Source organism: Pituophis catenifer, unplaced genomic scaffold (genome assembly GCF_029215685.1).
Source record: "Pituophis catenifer annectens isolate HBS135680 unplaced genomic scaffold, rPitCat1.0.hap2 SCAF_12, whole genome shotgun sequence".
Taxonomy (NCBI): domain Eukaryota; kingdom Metazoa; phylum Chordata; class Lepidosauria; order Squamata; family Colubridae; genus Pituophis; species Pituophis catenifer.
In genome coordinates this window covers 4197278-4211551 of record NW_027256892.1, presented here as the reverse complement: position 1 = coordinate 4211551, position 14274 = coordinate 4197278, and the positions used below count along the sequence as shown (strand labels likewise).

At 39.8% G+C, this 14274-nt stretch overlaps 1 protein-coding gene and 1 non-coding gene across 2 annotated transcripts in view; one reads left to right on the top strand and one right to left on the bottom strand.

The window, feature by feature from the left end:
• DPYSL2 (dihydropyrimidinase like 2) overlaps window positions 1-14002 on the bottom strand; it is a 91643-nt gene extending 77641 nt beyond the window's left edge. Inside the window, exon 1 of the mRNA XM_070952573.1 lies at window positions 13667-14002. Coding sequence (XP_070808674.1) covers window positions 13667-14002 — 336 coding nt within the window. The remainder of the gene's footprint in view (window positions 1-13666) is intronic.
• LOC139323331 (U6 spliceosomal RNA) lies at window positions 9382-9484 on the top strand. The gene has a single exon (XR_011600977.1). It is a non-coding gene; the product is annotated as a U6 spliceosomal RNA (small nuclear RNA).
• Window positions 14003-14274: the final 272 nt, after the last annotated feature.

Here is a 14274-nt window from a genome sequence, read left to right as displayed (position 1 = left end):
TATCTCCCCACCTTTCCTGGTGTTGATCACACCCAACACGGGACCGCCTGCTGCCGCAAACGGCCTCCCACCGGCCGGTATGCTCTCACAGAGAGGGACTCCTCCGGGTGCCGTCGGCCAAACAATGCCGACTGGCGGCCCCCAGGGGGAGAGCCTTCTCTGTGGGGGCACCTACTATCTGGAATGAGCTCCCCCCGGAGATACGGAGGATCCCGGATCTACGCACCTTCCGCCGCGCTCTCAAGATCTTTTTATTTCACCAGGCTGGTCTGGCCTAACCTTTCCCATTCTTTTTAATGTAAATTTTAATGTAAATTTTAATTTGTTCTTAACCTGGGGTTTTAAATTTGTCTTGGGCTAAATTGATTTCATTTGATTTTATTTCTGTTCTTAATTTTTGTATTTTACGTGTTTTATTCTGTGCCTGTTCACCGCCCTGAGTCCTTCGGGAGTAGGGCGGTATACAAATTAAATTAAATTATTATTATTATTATTATTATTATTATTATTATTATTATTATTATTACACTTTCAACACATTTCTTTCAACTCTTCACAATGTGTTATGAATGGGAAACAGGACACCGATATACAGAACCATATCTCTTATTCCCATCTAATACTTCATAACCAGGATAAAAATTTGGGGTGGGGGTGGGAGGCAATAATTAGAGAAGATGATTCTGCCAAGTAGAACTCATGGGATGGGTGGAGGGGATTCCTTGTCAATCCATCTTGGTTTGCAAATGCATGCATATCCCTCTATTTCACGCTGCACTTTTAAGAACTGGAAGAGCTCTATCAGATGATTCCATCCAATGTATTGTGGATAGAGATATACTTATTCATTCAGTGATTTATTGCCCTATGGTTTCAAAGTGTTTGCATCACACAAAGCAGCTGACAGGGACTAAATCACAACTTAAGATGTTCAGCTGCCAGGAACTCCTTGGCTGTGGCCTCAGAGTTGAATTGCTCTTTTTAATATGTCAGAAGAGGAAAAGTATTAAATGCAAAGGCAGCAAACATATTAAATGCATAATTTATGTTTTACACTCGTCCTATCTACTCTATTTTGCCCTGCACCATATACACACCAATTGGGAGATGGAGGCACTAACACAACATTCACAAATGCATTGATAGTGTATGATTTTAACAGATAATAAAAGTTTGGCAATCAAATAGGAAATACAGCATGCAAAGTCACAAGATGGCAGAGCAAATGCCTCAGAGGTGGGTTTCAGCAGGTTTTGACCAGTTCTGGAGAACCGGTAGCAGAAATTTTGAGTACTTCGGAGAACCGGTAGTAAAAATTCTGACTGGCCCCACCCCCATCTATTCTCTGACTCCCAGCTGATCGGGAGGAAATGGGGATTTTGCAATATCCTTCCTCTGGAGTGGGGAGGGAATGGAGATTTTGCAGTATCCTTCCCGTGCCATGCCCACCAAGCCACGCCCACCAAGCCATGCCATGCCCACCAAGCCACACCCATAGAACCGGTAGAAAAAAAAATGGAAACCCACCACTGAAATGCCTGGTAGCATTTTGCAAAGCAGTTGAAAAAGTGCAAGAAAAATAGAACTTGAAGTGCACAGAGAAAACAGTAGGGGTCAAGAAAGTTGATGCAAGTTGGCCCCTTCCACACACTTTCTATTCCTTTCCTGGTAACCTGTGAATCCATTCTGGGACCTTCCCTGAAATTCCTTCTTAGGAAGGAAGGGTACACAATAGGAAAGATGACCTCTCGGTTGTCTTCAATCCTTTCCAGCATTAAAGGTAATTGAAGATTGGGTTCAATCTTTGAAATTGTACAAAGAAACTATCACTCTACCTTTTGCAAAATCTTCTGGGACAAGAACTCTTTACTGCTATTCTAGATCGACTGAAAGTTCTAGAGAGATAGCCCACATACATCACTTTGAAGCAATCCTGCTTAGGTAGAATTACAGATAATCCTTGATTTACAACCACAACTGAGACTTGAGCTACTGTCAGTAAGCAGTATGGTTATTAAATGAAATGACTTCTTATGTTGAGGTCGTTAAGCGAATCTGGCCTCCTCCATTGACTTTGCTTATTGGAATGCCTTTGCTGAAAGGTTGTGATTGCCTGACCCCAGGATGCTGCATCTGTCATAAATACAAACTGGTTACCAAGCACTTGAATTTTGATCACTTTGACCATGGAGATGCTGAAACAGTCATAAGTGCAAAGACCAAACTTATGTCACATTTTTCAGTGCCATCGTAATTACAGTAATGGCCAAAATTGTGGAAACCTTTTGGGAAAAGTGTATTTTCTAAAACTAGCTAATAACACCACTTTTTTGGGGAGTAGTACCATAAAATGATACATCAATGGAAAGATAATTTAATCAAGAATGTAATGCAATAACTTTTATGAAGGATTTGCTATTAGAATAGCAGTTACAGTATAAAGAAGAAAAGTGAAACATGTAGAAAAAATGAGTTATACAAAAATAACAGAAAAAACGAGATATGCAAAAATTATCACCATGTCAGTTAGTACTTAGTTGGGTAACCTTTAGCATGAATTGCGGCCTTACAATGTCTTCCCATGGAGCGAACCAAGTCTTTTAGTTCTGCAGCTGTTATAATGTGAAACCAAGATTGAATGATGGCTTCTATTAACTGAGTATTATTGCTGGGTCGCTTCTGACTAACAAGTTTCTTTAGTCGGCTCCATTGATTTTCAATTGGGTGAAGGTCTGGGCTATTCCCAGGCCATTCCAGCAATGGAATAGGATTATCTTGAAACTCCAAAAAGAAAGTGGTGTTATTAGCCATCAAACCTCAAAAATACACTTTTCCCAAAAGGTTCCCACAATTTTGGCCACTACTGTATGAATGGTTATAGGTCGAGAACTACCTTTAAACCATGTGTCATCATGGTGGTATATATTTTGATCTTGTATTTTATATTTTACATTTTATGTCATATAGCATACCTTATTTTAATTGTGATGCTTCTGACACAAATAAATAAACAAACCTCATGGCGGGTTGGGTTTTCTGAGAAAAAAAAGGGGGGGGAGGAATTTGCCCATGGTAGTTATCTGGTCATCAAGATGCATAGCCAAATCCAGAGTAACCCCAAATTCTAAAGCCAGTTCTTCAAAGAGAGGGCTACTTATTAAAATCAAATAGCAGAGTTTGTTTGTTTCCTTACCAGAAGTAAATGCAAGGTGGCGCAGTAGTTAGAATGCAGTACTGCAGGCTATTTCTGCTGACTGCCTGCAATTTGGCAGTTTGAATCTCACCAGGCTCAAGGTTGACTCAGCCTTTCATCCTTCCAAGGTCAGTAAAATGAGGACCCAGATTGTTGGGGGCAATATTTTGATTCTGTAAACCACTTAGAGAGGGCTGTAAAGCACTGTGAAGCGGTATATAAGTCTAAGTGCTATTGCTATCTTGTCTGGATTGAACTTCATTTGATTAATCTTCATTTGGGCCATCTCCCAACTACAGAATTGCTTTGCCAAAGACAAGTAATCAAGAGAAATAGAGATGTATAATAACTACATACAGCTCTCCTGCATACTATTTTGAAAATAATTCCCGGAAATGATAAGACCAGTCATAACATAACATGACGTTCCCATGTAACACCCCTCCTGCGCGAGCTGCACTGGCTCCCGGTGGTCTTCCGGGTGCGCTTCAAGGTTTTGGTTACCACCTTTAAAGCGCTCCATGGCTCAGGACCTGGGTACTTGCGGGACCGCCTACTACCACCAATAGCCTCCCACCGGCCGGTACGCTCCCATAGAGAGGGGCTCCTCCGGGTGCCATCGGCCAAACAATGTCGACTAGCGGCCCCCAGGGGGAGAGCCTTCTCTGTGGGGACACCTACTATCTGGAACGAGCTCCCCCCGGAGATACGGAGGATCCCGGATCTGCGCACCTTCTGCCGCGCTCTAAAGACCTTATTATTTCACCAGGTGGGCCTGGCCTAATTTTCTCCCTCTTTTATAAAAGATTTTTAATTTTTTAATATCTTTTAGTATTTTATATATTCAAATTTTAAAATTGGTTTTAAATTGATTGGGGTTTTAATTTGTCTGGACCAATACTATTTAATTTGATTTTAATTCTACTTTTAAATTTTGTATGTATGTATGGCTGTGCACCGTCCTGAGTCCTTCGGGAGTAGGGCGGTATAGAAATCAAATCAAATCAAATCAAATCAAATAAATAAATAAATAAATAAATAAAATATCTTAACTCAACCAGATGATCACGAGGCATATTATTTCTAAAAATATGAAAAACCCAACAGGATCCATAGAAATGTAATTGTTTTGATCTGAGATAATCTCCTCAAACATTGCTGAGTCTAGGTAACCCATTTGTCCAAGAATCTAGTGATGCATTACTGTAAAAAGCTCATTCATACATGGAAGATTTTCTTTGATGTGAAAAAGCATTACTATGTAAACATGCACGCATAAAGATTAGCACAAATCACAACTGCACCTCTGGTTTGAAATCCAGAATCCCAAATCTCATGTACCCCCAATGGCTGCTCAGAAGCAATCAGAACACATGGACCTGAATTTCATCATCTTCAATGAAGATGCTGGACCTTTTGTTATTGATACTACATGCTACTGCATCAAATTTTCCATATTTTCTAAACATTTTGTAGGCAGATCAATGACTACAGATGCTCATTCTCATCCTTTTAAAATGTTTTCCTTTGAAATCTCCATTTCTGTGTTCATTATTAGCATATCCCAAAAAGTACACATAGACGTACAACATAGTATGGTGAATAAAAAAGACAGCATTTAGACATGTCGATTAACCGTTTAAAAGAACAGATATAACTATAAAGTTCAGGACCTAAAATTATACCACATATGAATCAGGCTTTTATTGCAGCAAGAATTTTAATTTGAAAAAGAAGATTTCTGAGGTAGATTTAGGGCTCGGTATATATTGGTTGTGGTGCCTTAAAGGAGACATAGTTTAAATAAGATCTGCTTTGACAACTAAATCTGGATCCAAATATTTGTAAAACTGCAAAACATTCACATATGTTTCTAGGATGTTAAAATTGAGTATAATACATAATCATTTTAACATTTACTCTTTATTATAGTGTTTTCTACAACCCATAAATTTAAATTACTGTCTTCCCAAAAATATAAAGCCTTGCTAATGAACATTGAATATAATTTTATTAAGAAATTTTATTACATAAAATTCAATATATTATATTACATATAATAACTGCGGCCAGAATCACCTATGCACAAAAAACGTTAGCACTTCCTCCGATAGAATGGTGATAAAAAAGGTGCTAGAATGTGCGGAAATGGACAGGCTAACAATGGAAATAAAAAAAAGAGGAGAAATGGAATATTATTTGATTAGGGACAAATGGTATAACTGGTTAGAGAATAGAAGTAAAGAATAAGAACATAAAGATAATTTAAGAGGTATTTTAAAGTTAAAAGGTAATATATATTAATATATAAATATATATTTATATATATTTATATATAATTTAATATATAAATTTATATTAATATATAAAACACATATGTATATAAATGGAAAGGAAGAATAATGAAAATAACTGATATGTACTTATGAGTGATACTGGTACTGGAGCGCTGTAAAGATTGAAAATGTCATATAAAATGAAGAAAACTATTCAATAAATTTTTTTAAAAATTTTTTATTACAATAGTATAAACAAAATAAAAGAAAAAAGAGTAAAAAAGAGTAAAAAGTGCAGAAAAAAGAAAAAATATAATAAAGTAAAAAAAGTAACTTTCAACCTTCATCGCAACAAATATAAACAAATTTAATAACACTTTAATTTAATAACCCTTAACCTTTAAGGTTTCAAACATCTCTCTTCATTCCATAATTCCATTCTCTATCTGTGAGTTAATTCGTAAAACACCAGCCTTTCGATTCAGGTATGAACAAAAAAAGAAAAAAAAATCCATGAAATGTCTTATTTTAACTTTTATCAAATAAAACAACTTCATATTCCTTCCTTTACCTCTAGCAGTCTTAATCTGCGATGCAATCAAATATTGTTGAATTTTATTTCAATTCTTTATCCCTACACACAGATTTCTTCAAGGCTTTAACTAACTTCTTTTGTATGTAGATCCAGTAAAAAAAATTCCCAGTTCATTTTCTTGGTTTATCATTTTTATTTTCCTTTTAATTTTTAAAACTTCAGCTGGTTTCTTTTGTATATCCAGCAAAGCATTCTTTTCCAAATCATTCTAATGGTCTGTCATTTGTAGTTCCACTTTTCAGTACTTTGTCCTGTCAGATGAAATTTGCTCTACATTTATCATTCCTTCATTAATATCTTTAGACATTGTCTAGCCATAGAAGCAAACATCGTAACTGATTTTGTTGATATTGTAGTTACTAATTTATGGTTCCATTCTTCAAAGATCTCTTTAATTCTTTCAATATTATAATATTTTGTGTCATTTTCTAAGTTCCAGTATTAACTGACATCAAGAACAAGCTTGTATTTTGTTTTTCATCTGGTTAGAATCTTTAGTTCCCTCTGTTATCCAGTTTCTACAATCATCACTTATCTTTGTTATGATTTACAATATCCAAAATATCCAAATTAAGTCTGTTCCCCATAAGAAACTATTTATTTTTTATATTTAATTCCAAAATTTTATAATAAAAGTCAATTTTCCAAATTTATCTGGAACTTTAATCTGTTCATAACGTTCTTAGATCAAAATCTTATTTAGGCTTTTGCTGTTTATTTGAAATTTATTAAGTGCTTAGGCACATAATTAATTTTTCTTTCATTCAGAGTTGAAGGTAAAGTTGATATAGACTTCTTGAACTTGTAATTCTGAAGGTCTCTAATAACTTAAAATAGTTACTAGGCAGTGATTAGAAAATGAGGTTAGCGAACCCAGTGTCCTTCAAAAAGTTCTGCCAGTTGCATGCAAGATGGTGATTCCCATCTTCTGGTGCTTAAACCCTCAGAAGTCCACTGTCTTGCAATCCGCTCACAAGAAATAGCCATCTGGAGCACACATGGGTGACTTCCCATCTTGTCCTTATCCAGAGAGGTTCCAAGAACTTGTCTACTCACCAATTCCTTGGTCTTTGCCTTGGTCATTGGCTTTGCAGAGATGTCTTCAGTTCACCATACCTCCCCGAATAGTCCAAAACTTTGCTAATGAATTGTCAGAATCCAAAATTCAACAAAAAGTCATGTGGTGATTCCTCCAGGCAGATTTATTTTTGTTCCTCACTCATAGACAGAATCTTGCCAGACAAAAGCAGACTGCTAGCCCCGTAAAGCATACATTCTGGCAACTATTACAGAGTTGCTGATTCACCCTCTTTTTCGCACACAAAGTATCTGGTCTGAGTTGCCTCTTGCTCCTCTGGAATGTACTCTTTTCCTGATAGGAATCTGGACTATAATGAGCTCTAAACTTTGATTTGTGGCCAAAGATGTCACCTGGGCCCAATCTCTTATGACTTATTCCATAAATCCTAGTTAAGGAAACTGGCTTATTTCAAAGTGTGAAGCCGGTCACTGAATCCAGGAGCAGCACCAGCTGCCTTGTGTCAATTATCAGCGGAACTTTGGAGCAGAAATCCAATTTTTTTAAAAAATAAAAAATAAAAAACTGCTTGATGGAAGCCCCATATATATATGCTTTAATTTATATGCCGCCCTTCTCCAGAGACTCAGGGCGGCTTACAATGCGTTAAGCAATAGCCTTCATACTTTTGTATATTTATACAAAGTCAGTTTATTGCCCCCACAATCTGGGTCCTCATTTCACCTACCTTAGAAAGGATGGAAGGCTGAGTCAACCTTGAGCCTGGTGAGATTCGAATTTGCAGTAATTTGTAACCAAGAGAATGGACAGAAATCCTGGAAGTCAAAGTTTAACATCTGGAGAGTCCAAGTTCGCTTTAATAATGAACTGCTTGCAGCAGATTTTATTGTTTATATTTTTGTAGGGCACCTGTAAGCTTTATGCATATGAACAAGAGTGCCAATTATACGGACCATTAAGTGCAATGCAGCAGACAGCTGCAATTTTTATATGGGAGGAAAGATTCAGAGCAAGGCTTAGGAGCAAGTGCAGCTACGCGGTTGCCAGAGGAAGTACAAAATAGTTGAAGTTCCTTAGCTAAATATTATTCCAGTATAAATAAGTAATCATTTCAACCCAGACATGGTTCAAGAGTTCATATGATTGCTGGTAAGACAAGGCTTCAGATTGGATGCAACCACTTTGAAGACTACCAAGAACATGAAAAGAGCATCTCCATCCATCGCATGTAGAAGATCTCGGGTTCAATCCACTGGGGACTGGGGGTGGATTTAATTGCCAGAAATTCTGGGGAGGTGCATCTAATTCATCACAACAATAGCCATAGAGAAACAATGATCCAACTCAGCAACCAGATTCTTATGCTACAAAATTCCATTATCATTGACCTATAGGCTTTGTTAGCATAAATTCAGTGGTAAGTTTGGACTACAGTACACTGTTGTGACCAAAGCCCAAGTAGTGATTACCAAACACAATTCAGTTCTCAGTCCAACTTATTTTATTAAAACAGCTGAGAATTAATTCATTCTCAGCTTAGTCGAAAACAAAATTCTTCATAACCAGTCCATCAGCCTTATCACCAACCTTTGATGTCTTTGGCAACCTGCCATAGGCTTTTCTTGGGAAAAACCCCACAAAGTTCAAAAGACGCTGACAAGAAGCACTGGAATCAACGTTGCTTTTCTACAAAGAACCCAACGGCTCGTTGCTGCTCTTTTAAGCCTTCTGGGAGCGGCCAATCATCTTCTGGCCTTACTCCTGAGTTGTCCTTTTTTCTTCAGCTGCTCTTGCCTTCTGGCAGCTCTTCGCATGCGTGCACTAGAAACAGGGTCCTCCTGTTCCTCTGCCTCTCTGCTGTCCACCTCTGGAGGCTCCAGAGTCCGCACATCACTCCCAGATGGCCCTGGCCCCATCTCTGCCTCTGATGCAGAGCCCTCGTCCGGGCCTTCCCTAGACTCCATGACTGGCCCATTGTCCTCGCCAGCCTCCTCACTGTCTGACTCCGCTGCCAGGTCCATAGGCTGCTGGCGGACCACAACATATACAGTAAATTGGTTTGCATAACATCAGGCTTTCAGGAATATTGACCCTGGACCTCTCTGTGTCTTTTGACAGAGCTAGGAAACTCTATGACAAAGGTACATGCATGATTCTTATTCTAGTAACATTTCCCCCCAAAGACAAAGTTAGATGTGGCATCACCAAACAATAAGCAAGTGGATACCTAGTTTATTTTGGCTTTAAGCATACACTTGTGGGAGACTTCACTTTGGAGACATCATCAAAACTGTGTATACACAATTGGAACGATACAGAGAAGATTAGCATGGCCCCTGCGCAAGGATGACACGCAAATTCGTGAAGCGTTCCATATTTTTAAAAGGTTGAAATTTACTCCTCAGTTGTTTTTATTGGGTATAATTATGGATTATACAGCATTAGAGACTAAACTGGTTTTAAACTTAATATCAGCAGCTAGGCTGTTGGTAGCGCAATACTGGAAGAAGGGCTCTTTGTCTACTATTGAAGAATGGACATTGAAAGTAGTGAATTTAGCAGAAATGGCGAAAATTTCAGCGTATTTGAAGGACTATACACAAGAAAGATACATATCGGAATGGAGAAGATGGATTGATTATATTCAAAATAAGTATCAGACAAGAAAATATCAAATAGCTTATAAATGAATGTTAAACTCTAGAAGTATTATGTTACCCATAGCGGAGTTAAGGTTTCAGGGGGGGATTTGGTAGTATAAGAATAGTTAGGTTAATTTAGTTTATGATTGTTAATCAAAATACCCTGTATTTTGCTCTGGGAAGTCTGGGGGGGAGGGGGGGGAGGGGAAGGGGGGAAGGGATGTGGGGGTGGTTGGGAGGGAAAATGTGGGGGAATATTGGGGGGGGATTTTCTTTGTAAAACTTTTTAATAAAAAAAAACCTGTGTGTTCAAATCCATCCATAGGTTCGATGGACCTTTGCACACTTTTATATAATTATCAGATTGAATCAGTTCAATCTGCAAAGTTTAATAAATCTTTTGAAATGCTTCACAAATTCATGTCAGCTGTTGGTTAATTTGCATAGTGTGCACTCCTTAGCTACCCATCCTCTACAGTTTCTAACAGGTCCAGTAAAACTATACCTCCTTCCCTCCTTCCTCTTCCTCTTTTGCACTAGAAGGAATGTTCTGATTTATAACAGAAGTTTAATCCAGGTTTGTACTTCAGCAGGATGGGAAAAGGGTAAAGGTCTCCATTGATGTGAGGTAGGAGACCCATGCTTGTGTTTTAAAAATAATTCACACAATTGCTAATTACATGAATACAGTCTACTTAGATGAACTCTCATACATACATTTTTCGATGTATACTTGAGAAAATAATGTGTACACGATTACTTTAAGGCAGGGGTGTTAAACTCGATTTCATTGAGGGTGGCATCAGGGTTATGTTTGACCTGGGGGCGCGTGGTCAGGATGGGCATGGCCAGCTCGACGTCACTCATGTCAGGGGCACCTGTGGTGGCACAAGCACTCTGCCAGCAAAAACAAAGCTCGGGAGGGCTGCACAGAGCTGTTTTTGCTGGCAGAGACACCGCGGACTGGTCCTTCGCTATTTCCAGGGCAGTCCCGCGAGCCAGATCTAAGCACACCTGCTTTAAGGCACTGTTTCTCAACACTGAAAACACTAGGGAAATTCTGGGAGCTGATTTTCCCAGCATACCTAGAGCTGCCAAGGTTGAGAAACACAGCTTTAAGGAGTCTACTTGTTAAAGTCATCACAGCTCTTAAAGCAGCTATGTCTTGTAGAGATGACTAGAAAAATCTGAATTATTTTGGAAGCATGCATAGCTTGTTCCCAAAAATACCATTGGACCCTAACATTGTTTGCCCATCAGATGTATCCAGGAAGTCCATGCATCAAAGAGAAGAAAGCAGATACTATCCTTTTAACATCTGCCTCTCCCAGCAATTGCAGTATAGAAGTATGTTGTACTTGTAAAATGAATGTTTTCATCTCTATGACAAATAATTAGATTACTCCCGAAAAACACCGATTCAGGAGGCTTCCTGAGCTCATGGAATATCACTAGTCAACTTCTTGGGAATTGAGTAGCTTTCTTAATTTGAATCATAAAAGGTGAGCCAGAGATGCAAAATTGGCAGACGCCATTTTTTTTCTTGGTTTTTTTTTTCCAGACCAGAACAAATACTAGAGAGATATGTGATATGGAAAACACTTCATTGCAGTCCAAGTCTAGAAGCCCTAGAATTGAATTTCTGTCAGATCTCCCCATTCTCGGTATATGCATTATCCATGTGAACCTTGAACAGGAACAAGCTGAACGTGTAGATGCAACTTTTGTTTGTCAATTCGTACTGTACATCCTGTCGATTTCATTTGATGATGATGATTTTTTTTAATTCTCTTGGCAAGTAAAACATAGAAGTCCTCCTCCTTTTTCTCTCTTCCCCCAGGCCAGACTATGAACAATATTGATGCTTTGCATGGAAGAGTGCATGCAGAATAATTATAGCTGGCCGAGTTATTTTGCATAAGAAACTTCCTTTTCCTGGGAGTAAATATACAATAAAGCACATGACTCACAATCTACTGCCCCATCAATGACAGACAGAACCAGCTTTCTGAGATAACCTCTTCCCTCTGCCTAATGGTAGGGCTGGAGGTAGAATTGCTTGGTCATTGTGCAATGAATGCAGGTTGCCATCTGAGCAACATTATTCATAGATCAGTACAGTGAACACTTTACAGAAAAGATACCAAGTTTTGCTGGAAAATGTTTTATATCAATTTCTATGGTTTGTATGAATTGAAGCTGTCACAGTATCTTTCCCTTTAAGGAGATGGAACATCTCTATCTAGTCATCTCATTTCTGGGACTTGCTAATGTGCAAACCTTTAGCATCCATAGCTTCTTTAATTGAGCCATTGGGCTATCATAATATAAATTCAAAACTCCACAGAAGTCGATGGGTCCATTTTTAACATCTTTTAAAATGAGTCATAGGTTGTGCAAAAGAAAAATTGGGGGTTTATGAGAAAAGCAAAACCAACAAAGCTCATCCTTTATATATATCAAAAGTCCTCGATTAAGGAATTTCCAGATTAGCATGTGAAAGTCCTATTTGAAAGTCTGAAACCATGTGTTGCCATGACTCTATTAAGTCAATAATGATTTATTGGACCAGTACAAAGAAATTTCACACTTCTGGGTATTATAGACCTTGTTAGATCTGCTATGTGAATATAGCCAGCCTGCGTCTGTTATTTGGTTTCAGCAGCAGATGGCAGCATCCAGGTCACCTTAACTGGTCTAAAATAAATGGTGAGCAGGAGAACATGGATCTTCTAGTTCTTGGACAGGAAGCCATCAGGAAACCTAAATCTTGTAAATTAGCCTGAGAAGCCAACAAGATTCTTGAAGAAGGCAATGGGAAGCCATTTCCACATTGTTACTAAGAACATAATATGGATATCTTTATCCATCTCAAGGACTTTTAAAATATATCTAATGTGCCTGAAGATGCCCAGTGTTGAGGTAAGCACCGGTGTATTGAGGAAACATTTTTCCCGACATATGAAATGTGAGATTAAGTCATCACCTATAAAAATATCTCTTGTAAGAGCTGCTGCACACACACATACCCCATTCTAATGCACATCATTTCTGGACCAACCCATTTGCAGGATTTTTCATAGTGGCATCTGGCAGCATCTCTTCCCCCAAGTTAAAGAATATTTGGGTTATTGATCTCCTACTGCAGTTGTCATCATGACCTGAGCAAATTTCTTACCCATTTGCAAAATATACACTAAGGTTTTTGCTATTTGGGCATTGTAGTTCCTTCATGTCTTTAGGCCAGCGTTTATCAGGTTGGACATCCTTATTGTTTTGGGCTACAAATCCCATCAGCTCAGCGAATTCAAGACACACATGTAACTGGGAGAAACGTACAATCTGTTCTGTGCATCTCCAGAACCCAAAACCAGACTTCAGTGAGCTACAAACCTGGCTGGACAGACCACCATTGGCTCCAAGTTAGAAAGATCTTCTACAGGACTCCTCCAACGGAAGGTTGGGCAAAATACACAATAAATAGTGTCTCCTATTTGTTACCAATGATTAGACAAGCATGGTCCTTTAGGGTTCAGAACTTCTTATAGTTCTCTCCTAAAGGGACTGATAGCAGAAAGGAGTCCCGGGGTCTCAGAAGGCAGAGGTCCAAAGGGACCTTCCATCATGTGAGTGATGGCTTGATTTGACCCTGTCATTATTTCTCTTTGGTTTACCATTCAGCATCTTTGTCTAGCAATTGCTTACTACAGCTTTGGACCCTGCATCAGGTGGGTGGGGCTTTCTTCTAGCTCAGCTTGCAGCTCAGAGCTCCGATCTCCCCTTAGCAAGAAAGAAAGGGGGGGGGAGAGAGAAAGGCAGCGCTGGGTCTGTTGGTTTTTCCGCCTGTCTCCCAAAGACGCCCCCTCGGTGATCGCCTTTGAAACCTGCCCGGTTTACCCACCTTCCCGGCCTCCGACTCACCTTGTCGTTGAGGTTCTGCAGAGCCTCCTTGCCGGCGGTTCTCCGGATCTCCACCTTCCTGCCTTGTTGCCACGAGGAGACGGAGGGAGCGTCGGGTCCGAGGTGAGCCACGTCCCGCTGCTTGGCCACGATCTTGCCGGTGGGAGAGCCGCGTCCGCTGGAGAGGGAGTCGAAATCGATGGTCTTGTTCTCCAAGGAGCCTTCCACCGGGCAGAACATGCCACAAAATTTCTGCCGGGGTTTGGGGCTGCCAGAGCCCAGGTTTTTGAAGAAGGCTGGGACTTCCTCCTCCTCCTCGCCGCCGCCGGCCTTGGCCGCTTGCTTCTTCTCGGCCATGGCTCGCTCCGGGGCACGTCTGGCTTCGCCCGGTTCGCTTTAATCCTCTGGAGGAGACAGAAAGCGGCGGAGACCAGGCCAGCCGGCAGCTTCGAGGCGCGGAGTCTCCGGCCCTGGCTAGAAGCGGGGATGGGCAGAAGGGAGCAGCCTTTTGTATCACCTCTCCTCCCGCCTTCGTAGATCCCAGGCAGGGTAGGTTGGAAGGGGAGCCCCGCAGGCTGAAAGCGCCGGGAAAAGGCGTGGAGGGGCGGGCGAAGATGGTCGGTTGCAAG